This window comes from Camarhynchus parvulus, chromosome 2, assembly GCF_901933205.1.
Source record: "Camarhynchus parvulus chromosome 2, STF_HiC, whole genome shotgun sequence".
Lineage (NCBI taxonomy): Eukaryota > Metazoa > Chordata > Aves > Passeriformes > Thraupidae > Camarhynchus > Camarhynchus parvulus.
This window is the reverse complement of record NC_044572.1, coordinates 112411977-112422106: the sequence shown is the minus strand read 5'-3', so window position 1 is coordinate 112422106 and position 10130 is coordinate 112411977. Positions and strand designations below refer to the sequence as shown.

The following is a 10130-nucleotide window of genomic DNA, read 5'->3' as shown; positions in this document are numbered from 1 at the left end:
GAAGAGTAATGAAAATTGATCACTTTTATATGACTTCCTGGAGGACTAACATCAATTATGCTTCTATGTCAAAACAATGCTGGCACACTGCCAGCGAAGATTCAGATCAGGGCCACTGATTTAATTTATTCTTTTTCAGAAATCAGTGGGTTGTACAGTCAACTTTTGACAGTTAAACACAAATTTTATATGAAGTATAATGAAGCCAGGTTATCACTGTTATACATATGAGAAAACAGAAAACACATATTTTAATCCACTTCATTCTGAGTCTGCAGCCAGCCACCTGTAAGTATAGCATTGACTGGATGCAGCCAGTAGAATCTGCTCCCAAGAAACATGTGATTTCTAATTATCACAGGATGAAACAACAAGGTATGTACATGTTTACAGACTTTTATTTAGATTGCAGTCTCACATCTGTAATCAGTTTCATCAAGTAGTCATTCAGAAGCATGATGTTGCTGATAAAAATTGACATGGCTTTCAGTATTTTATGACACAAATAAAAACTCCTTTTCCTCAGCTATGCTATAATACTTTTCCACCTACAGTAGATTGGGTACTTCTTGCTGTGTCACACCTTGTTGCACATGAAAAAGCCCTGTCAAAACAGGATATCCAAGACAATCCTTTATATTATGAACATGAAAACATGGTCCATATACCTAAGTAGTGAGAATGGCTTTAGATGCCAGCATTGACTTAGTCTTGCCCCAGTAAGCCTGACATATAAACAACAGTCCTTTGGGACACTATTTATTATGGATTTATTAGAAACCTTGTCAATAACTTACTTGTGTTTTTGATAATTCTGTATTTGGTTGCTAGGAGACTTGTGTTCCTGATGAGATAAAATGAACAGGAAATCCTCTATAGCTTTGTGACTTTTTACACTAGTAAATAAAAATGCAAACAACTGATAAAAAATACTGGCTATTGCTAACAGAAGTGAGAAAAAAAGACAAGCATTGCATATTTTAAATAAAGGAACATATAGCCCTTTTTTGCCCTCTCCAAGTATAAGATGATAAAAGATCACCTTTATAAAGTAGAATGACCGGATTTTGTGGAACGTGGCTGTTTTGGCTCCAAGGTATTTGTAGTGTTATAGTATCAGAGCCAGGATACAGCTGCCTTGTGACTAAGACATCGTCCACTGAATAAGTGCTATCCAATCCCTCAACGTCACCAGACATCTGTTTCCTGTTTTCATTCTTTCTTTCACTGTTATCATTTTATCCAAGTTACCCTTTCACCTGAAAACCATTTAGAAACCTACAGAAACCAGCGTGTGCACGCGTGTGTGTATCAAAGAAGTTGATTCTGAAAAAAACTTGCTGAGAGCAATTTGTTCATTTTGATACAAAGAGCAGAAATGGAAACAAACTTGCCTTCCCCCGTCTTCTCCTCCCCAAAATACACAATGATACATAAACACTTTTGTCTTCTGGTCTTCACTAATATGAGTAACTTCCTTCTTCACTTCCAGTTAAGTAGCTTTCCTGTTGAGTACCACCACCTCCACAAAATACAATTGTGAATTGATTCATAAAAACAGAAACATTATGGCACAAATAAGGGAAGGCAATAAATACTCTTCCCCCTCTCCAACTCCTTCCCAAATGGAAGCAGTAGTAATATTGTTATTGTAAAGTTATTGTAATAACAAAAACTTGAAAAAAAAAGAAAATAAAAAAGTATTGCTTGTCACTTAAGGTTCCAAACCAACAATCATCAGGATGCAGAACAGGATACATCTAAAGTGAGAAAGTTATTTACTTCACATTCAAGTTAACACCAACTGTACTTTTTTTGGCACACAGTATTACTCTTAACGTGCCAAAAAAGTGTTGGACACCTTATAAGATATGAATGTTAATGCCACTAAAACAAAATTCCTGCTATTCATAGTCCAATTTTATATTGCTGTTGTTTTGCTATGTTTCACCTATACTTAAAACCCCAAGTCAGGGGAATGACCATTACTGATAGCATTTAACACACATTAACAAGGAACAATAGAAGTTGAAGAGTAAGTTGTCAAAATTTAGTGACTTTTTATTCTAAATCTCTTGATTTCAGATTATTTAATCAGAATGAGAAGACCTGTTTTATTTTGTTCTGTGATTACAGACAGTCATACTAAATGATAAGACAGGTTGTTGAGTAAAGGAAAAATCTGGGCTGGTTGACAAACACCAACAAAAATTCATCCGCTTCATTTTATTTTCTGAAAGAAAAAGAAGATTTTTCTTAAATTCTCCCCCATTGAGGTATACCAGCAAAATACAGATGTTACACAGGAGAAAGAGGAGATTATAGCATACAGAGGACTTTCCCTATGAGATGGGATAGTTTGGCAGCTACAGGAAACTCTAAGTAGCATTTCCAAAGGCACATCAAAATTGGAAAGCAAAATGACATCTCATGTTCAGTTCTCCTGAACTGTTTCCTGCATTCTTATAATCAAATTATGACTATTTTAAAGCCAAATTCAGCTTCCATTAAACCACATAATTATGAAGCAGCTCATTAACTTCCAAGGAGTCAGAGCACATTCTGATATATTATCTTGGTCTCCCCTCTCACCTTTCTTTACTGTCTGGCTCACTGTCTCAAATGCCCAGCCCACACAATGCCCAATGCTTCCACACAAAACCTACAATACTCTTGCATAGTAATAATGCAGTATTCTGGAGAGACTGATAAAACAAACCTTTGTTGAAAAATATTTTTCAAGACTTAATCAAGTTGGTGTGATTAAAATGCTGTCTTCCATAAACACAATTTGCTCATAACTTTTCACAGCATTTAAATTAATTTGTCCACTGTCAGACATGCAATCTGTGATCAAGCTGAAAACTGAATTCTGACTGTGTACTTTGTCCATCACATCCCCATCCTTCATAATCCGCTGTCACTGTCATTCATTGACTCTGGATTCTGCTATGCATTTTTATTAATAAAATTACATTTGTGTCAGGACAAGTTTTAAATTCTGAATAAGAATTCTGAATTAATACAGTTATCTCCCCCCCCCAGCCAAAAATTTAGACAGAAAGTTATGTTAAACTGCACACTCTGTCCTCCTCAATTGCATATGAAGACATAAAAGAAAAATCAAGATCTCTCAAGTTCTAGTGCTATTGATGGCAATGGCAAAATCCAAAACATAGCTATGGAATTGAAGAGGTTAATGCAATCTTTAGTACTTTTTTAGTTCTGGTTCTTTCTACTTTTCCCCAAGCAAAAATACCTCTTAGAGCTATTCAAGATACATTTTCTAGAACTTATAATTTTATGCAATACAACTGTAAAACTGATTTTGGTTTTGTACAGTCATGTTTCCAATTTTAAACTGAGACGGGGAAATATAAACTAATTACTAGGTCAAATGACTCTTTGGAATTATACTCTGAAACAAATGCAACACTGAAACCTTTTGCCTGAAAAAAAATAACTGGCAAAACATTGGAAGAGAAAGTGCCCAGACCCACACTTTTTGTCAGACTCCACATTGTTTTGAAATGTTAAGACTTCTGATACACTCTATTATGATGATAAAAAAGTTGAGAGCTACACCAGAAGATTACATGAAGAAAAAAATGGTTTTTTTAGTATAATAGGAGCCGTAAAAACAGACACACGCTACTTCTACCCATTATTCATACCCAGATGTTTCCTGTACACCTGCAATTGTGTCCAGTCCTGAATTCATGAGCTGTAGTATTTCAACAGATTCTCATCAGTTGGTTTCAGAATTTTCTTGTCTGCCAGGTTTACAATCCATCCTGGAGCAAGACCAAAAAATATCTGTCTAGGATCCTTGCGTGCACTTAACATCTTAAAGAGTTCATCCCTAGTTATGTCTGGTAAGACATAGCCATATTTCTTGGCAAGTTCCAGCCTGGCTTCTGCAACCTTGGATGGATCTGCCAGGTAGCCCCGATGCCTGGGATCTGTGTAGTAACGGACGAGGTCTTCAGGTGGGAGCATTCGCTTTGGGATAGGCTTGCCACGCAGGAAAAATACCACTGGCTTGATTAAAATTTCTGTGGGCAAACATGAGAGAAGATTAGTGATTGCACTTCATAACACAGATTTAAAGACATTAAATGACATCTTCTTATTCTGTACTAAACTAGTCACTACACTCACATCAAAAAGGACCAAGCAAAAAATTGAATCTCAAGAATATTCTTGTTCAGAATGACATAGCGGCTTGCAAATTTCATTTAACCACACAAAAGAGTGTTTTAACTTTTATTTATAATGCCAGTCTGGAGGAGTTGCTACTTCTAATACATTTAGAATGACTATCTGGGAAAGATAACCATTCCAGGTTTGAAGCAATGCATTTGCACGGATATTTACACAGTGTACCAACTAATGTCAAATTTAGTGCTTCTATGAGTATTTTAAATAAAGTATCAATGTCACATGCACCTACTTAGTCTTTTATGCGATTATCTTCTCTACCTCAAATTTTACTAATTTTGGCAAATTATATTCCAGAACCTTTTAACCTTATTATTTTTATTATTTTGTGGAACAAAAACAATCCCAGCACTTATATCACCCCAGGTAACATATTTTGCACACTTAAAATGTCTATTCCTCTTCTTCTCAGCCTCATTCACACATGAAAGCTGCATTATTGTCAATAAAAATTGCATGAATGAATGTTAGGCAGGATGCAGCCTCAAGCAAAGCAAAGCCTCATTCTTCAGTGAAAGTGTTCTGAAAACAATAGCCATTTTAACTGGAATGATTCTGAGCTTCTGTAACTTACTTCCTCACTTTAAGTGGAAAAGTATTTTAAATTAAAAATATAAACATCCACAGTGTTTTTTAAATGTATTTTTTCCTGAGTTTTCTTAGTGCTATTAAACATGGGAAACAGAAGACAAAAATCCAGCAAAACAATATTTTTAGTTCCTCTATTTACAAAGCTATTCAGATTTCCTTAACTGGTTGATTGGTATACAATTACTAACACTGGAAGGGCTAAACAGGTGAATGGTTAAAAAAGGCAAAATTGAGGATGCATTATCATTCCTCATCGGGAGCCAGAACTAGATGACCTTTAAGATCCCTCCCAACCCAAAGTATTCTATGATTCTATAAATATACATGTAACTGTTTTTGAAGCTTTTAGAAGTTGATGACTTTCTACTAAGAACTGTGATTGAAAGTTTGATTTGGATCATTTAATCTTTGCACATCCAAAAAAAAACCAAGGCAGAAATTAAAAGAAGTTCTTACCCAAGCTCCTTGGGTCATAGAACGATGTTGTTACTACACCTCCATTTTTTTCAATGGCTGCAATTGCCAATTCAGATGCTCTCTGCACTTCAATATTTACTTTTGCTGCAAAAATATCAGCACCCTGTAAATTTCAACACATATTACAGTAACATTAAAATGAGTATTTTAAGACACACATTTATTCTTCTCCAAAAACTTGTAAGGAACATTAAATCCTGCAAAAATATTATGAATTGTCTGTTCTTTGCACAAAGTTAAGTAACCAAGGTGCTCTCAGTCACTTGGGCTGAATAAAAAAAAACCTTTCCATTTCCAAAATAGTCATACACTTTTTTTCAGTACATTTCAGTTTTCTGTTGTAAAATACTTCTTCAGCCTTTTGTTATGTACTCCTTAACTCTGATTTCTGCAGTCCCTTGGGTATGAAGACATCCTTTCTAAAAGAGTTATTTCTTTTTTTGCTGACACACAGCGCCCTCTAGTGGATTTATGATCCAGAAAAGGCCCACAGCAAACTAATTTGGAGAATCAAAAAAAATGCTTCCAGACCATGGGAATGACAACCTGAAAGCTGAAGTACCAAGTGTGTTGTTTGCATACCTCCTCCACCAGCTGGACACCGTAATCCCTCTTGAGAGGCTGCACTGTCACACCTCTGGCGTTGGTGAGCTGAGTTAAGTCAATTGGCTGCGTGGGGTCAACTCTGCCCAAGTCAATCAGGTACTGCAGCCTCTGAAGACTCAGGGGTTGGTACTGACGTCTCAGGCTGGGGACAGAAAGACAAAAAAAAAAAACAAAAAAAAACAAATAACCCATATAAACAATGAGAAATTTACCAAACTGAAGTTTTAATAGCAACTGGTCAACTGAGATATTCTGGTTTTTATCTACTCCTAAACCAAAAAACTACTAAGACATTACAGTGTTAACACCCCTTGGCAAACCAACAAGACTGTAAATAATGACCACTTTCAAAGTGAATCCACCTTGGGTGCTTTGCTGATAGACTGTCAAAAAACCAAACATACAAACACATATCAAAGACTACCAGCAAAATTCTGTACATGCATAGCTTACATACAAGATTTTCTGATCCATTACCACTGTACCCAACACCTCAGAAAGTATTGAAAGGAATCTCCCTCAAAACACCATCAAGGAAGAGAAATATTGAGGAAATATGCATTAACCCACATTCCCCAAAGGGAGCTGGAATCTCTTGCCAACAGCCATTGCCTTCAGCAGAACCTACTTTTGTTTTTTCTCAAGTTCTAACTTCACTGTACAAACCAATCCCTAGCACAGTTTTCCAAAGCCAGAATCTGTTCCTGTCTATGCACACCACTTATGCTGTTACCCAAAACTTCCTCCTACAATCCATTTGATGGCTGCTATTGGAAGGCTCTGAGTGGCAGCTCCCAAACTGAGAAGCAGCTGATCTCTGCTACTGGTAAGCCAGGTACAAAGGACAAGGAACACGAATTTGTGCTGTCAGACAGCCCCTTACAGAGAAAGGGCTCAAGAAGTGGAGGCAGAAGGAGGAGTGAGGTGAAGATAAACAGGAGGAGGAGTGAGGTGAAGACAAACAGGCAGAGAGATTGTTCAGTGTGCTCCCTCCACCCCAACAATATCACTCGTGTACTTACAGTGCTCACCACAGGAACATTTACAGCAGCCTGACACTGAATTTTTGCAAACAACATTGAAACTACAGAGTACTTTTTTTCTGTTTTCACATGCTGTCAGATGTTGTGAGAAACAGCAAAATCCTAATAATTTCTTGCCACTGCAGGAGGCTGGATTTTTGCTGTTGGTTATTCATGAACTTTTGACCACTATTACCATAAGAAGCTGAGTGTCTGCATTCTGCAGCATTTCCTTTACAGGACTGTGGATTTACACTCTGCCTTCAGCTATTGAAAGTGTTTCTTGTTTACTCTTGTAATAATTTAGCAAACAGGAGGAAATAACAGTACCTGGAAATAGAATTTGAGTCACATCTCAAAACTACTGAGATTCAGAGGAAACCCTTAAACTGGGACAAGTCTGTAAGTTCTACTGCATGCATTAAGAATGGAAATACAAAAGTGCTCAGCTATTTGATGAAGTGGTATCAGGAAATGGAACATTAAATCAAGTCTAACAATTCACAAATACACATTGGTCTTTTCATCCTTGAACTGTCTGCTTGTTGGAGCAGACTTTTGTTACTACTGCCTATAACAGCACTGGATGGACACAGAAGTTTGCAAGACCAGATCAAAAAGCAACAAAATGGTTGCTGGGCCAGGTAACACAAATGCTATCTGACAAAGTAAACCCAGCTTTCAAAAAAATTGTATTCATTCTAATCAAAATTTTTTAAGTTATCAATATAAATGAAGGAAGATTGGGAAATGCTGGCACACACCTCTCCAGGTAAGAACAGTGACTGGAGAAAAAACATGTTAGAAGAATAACCTTAAACATGAAAAAGGTGGAATAAGGACAGGACACAAACAAGTACAATGTGAAAAAAGGACACAAGTATTAAACAAGGCAAAATGCCCAAGGAGAGCAATGATGAAAGGTGATTTAATGCCTCATCCAGCAGATTTGGTATTAAAGAGCTTGTTAGGATCCTAGATATAACAGGCAGGGTACAGACAGACAAACACCACAGTGTCAGAGGGCTGAAAAGGTAGAACCACAAAGAAAAGCAGAATTGTTGGGCTGACAGCAGATCAGAGCTTCTGGTGAATAAAGTGAGGAGACACAACAAAGCAAGGCTTTGGATTACACTTCCATGTCCAACATCCTCACTCCAGTCACTGGGACTGTTCCCATTCAGTTCCCTGGGTTATGAAGCAAAAGGAAAAACAAGCAGGAATGAAGGAATAGTTTCAGAGGAGAAATTCACTCAGCTGGAAGAGGAAAGGTAGTCTGCTACACATGAAGGATTATGAGAAGAGAGTAAATAAGCAAACATGCAAAACAAGAAATAATTAATTAAAAGAATAATCTCACAAGAAATGGGAGATTCTTCTGGTAAAGTAGCTAGCAACCTGAGAGGAATTTGGGAAGCTAAACTTTTTCAGTTAGGCCTGTTTTGGCATCCCGGATTCTTGCTTCAGGAGAAAGATCAAGAAATGGAGACAATGATTAATTTCCAAGTAAATGTTTAGACACTTACCTATGTCCCTCATTAAATCCATATTTTGGTATGGCCAAGTAAAATGGAGTCTGGCCACCCTCAAAGCCCAGTCGGGGCCGATTCCCTCTTTGTCTTTCTCCTTTGTGCCCTCGGCCACACTTCCGACCCCCGTACCTTCCACGGCCACGTCGTCTCTCCTTCAAAATAATCAGTGATACATTTAGACAACTACTGCAGAGACCAGTACCTACAAAACATTAGATTTCAGAGACATAAACAATTGAGAAAATGATGATTCTTAAGGAAAAATTAAGTTACAGATCTTTTCTAAGTGGAAAAATAGAAAAGCAGTTTATGCGATTTTTGCAGAGCACAGCTTTAGGCTGGCATCACAAATAGTCTGGGGACAAGTCAGCTTCCTTTGGTGGCAGGGATGGTCGAGTCTGGCACAAAACTGCACTTGAATTCCATACTATTCAGTAGTCTTCAGCACTTTTAGGAAAGTGCTGCTTGTTGTTCCCTTCTCTATTCCTATGGTTTCAGCCTTTGAACCTCATCTCCCTGTTCACTAATATTCCCCCCAAAACACAAGGGTTTCTCCCTGGTTTCTTTTTGTAATTTCTCTACTACTTTATAAGGAAACAGCTCACAGGTTTGTTTTTGAGAAATAAGAACAAGAATGTTAGCTGGCATCATATTCCTTTTCTTCATACACCTTCTACCCTTCCATTTCCAAACACACTACTCCATCCCATAAACACCTGGAGTTCGAAGCCTTTTACTGTTCCCCTCCAGCCCCAGCAATGCCCTGGGGTTCAGCCAGCACCACCCATCAGCCAGCTGTGTGGGGATGGCCACGCATCGGCCACAAGGCACGCAAAGGGCAAGCGGCGGCCCAGCGCACACACACACACACACACACACACACACACACACACACACACACATACACACACACATACACACACACATACACACACACACACACACACACACACACACACACACACACACACACACACACACACACACACACACACACACACAGCAGTGCCATCCGCTCCTCTGCCTCTCCACACCTCCTCTGGCCAGGCGGCTCTCCCGGCCGTGCCAGGACGATCTCCTTCTGACAGCCCGGGGGCAAAGCACACCGGGACGCGGCACAGTCCTGCCGCCAGGGCACAGACGGCGGGCCGCAGGCACTCACCCGCTTTTTGGAGCCGGGGTTGGGCCTTAGGTTGGCCAGGCTGACCCTGGGCAGCGAGCGCAGCAGCTCCAGGCCCCGGCTCACGCCGCTCCCGCTCATGGCCGCTCCCTGCCAAGGGCGCCCGCGGACAGCGCGCCCGGCCGCGCCGCTTTACGGCAGCGCCGTAAACCGCAGCTGCCGCGCCTTCGCAGCGGTGTCGCGCAGGCGGGGGCGGTGGGCCCGGTGTCCGGCGGTGCCGGAGCTCAGAATTCCGATGGCTGGGATCAGGGCGCTCCTGGCGTTTTATCACTGCTGTTTTATTACTGAGACCTCAGCCGAGTGTTCCCAAGCCGAGTCTCTAAAACCGTCGGGCTGCATCTAAACGCGGCTGGCCGGCGGTGCACCGAGCCTGGCTCAGCTGCCCCCGTGCAGGTACTGGAGTATCCATTGCGGTGGGAGACTCCCGGGGCTTCACCCCAGGAGCAGCCATCCCCCACCAGTGGGATCAGGGAGAGAATTGGAAGGATAAAAGGTAGAAAA

General features: G+C 39.8%; 1 protein-coding gene across 1 annotated transcript; it reads right to left on the bottom strand.

Moving 5' to 3' along the window:
- Window positions 1-380: 380 nt before the first annotated feature.
- MRPL15 (mitochondrial ribosomal protein L15) lies at window positions 381-9762 on the bottom strand. The gene is made up of 5 exons (XM_030943829.1): window positions 9612-9762; window positions 8444-8601; window positions 5872-6037; window positions 5269-5392; window positions 381-4055 (listed from the first exon to the last, which is right to left on the bottom strand). Exons 1-5 carry the CDS (start codon window positions 9708-9710, stop codon window positions 3718-3720), a joined length of 885 nt encoding a protein of 294 aa, XP_030799689.1. The 5' UTR covers window positions 9711-9762; the 3' UTR covers window positions 381-3717.
- Window positions 9763-10130: the final 368 nt, after the last annotated feature.

Coding starts and splice junctions, on each gene's coding strand:
- MRPL15 (XM_030943829.1), bottom strand. CDS start 9,710: ATGAGCGGGAGCGGCGTGAGCCGGGGCCTGGAGCTGCTGCGCTCGCTG. Junction 8,602..9,611: donor ACCCCGGCTCCAAAAAGCGG/GTGAGTGCCTGC, acceptor ATTATTTTGAAG/GAGAGACGACGTGGCCGTGG. Junction 5,393..5,871: donor GTGTCCAGCTGGTGGAGGAG/GTATGCAAACAA, acceptor TGAAATTTACAG/GGTGCTGATATTTTTGCAGC.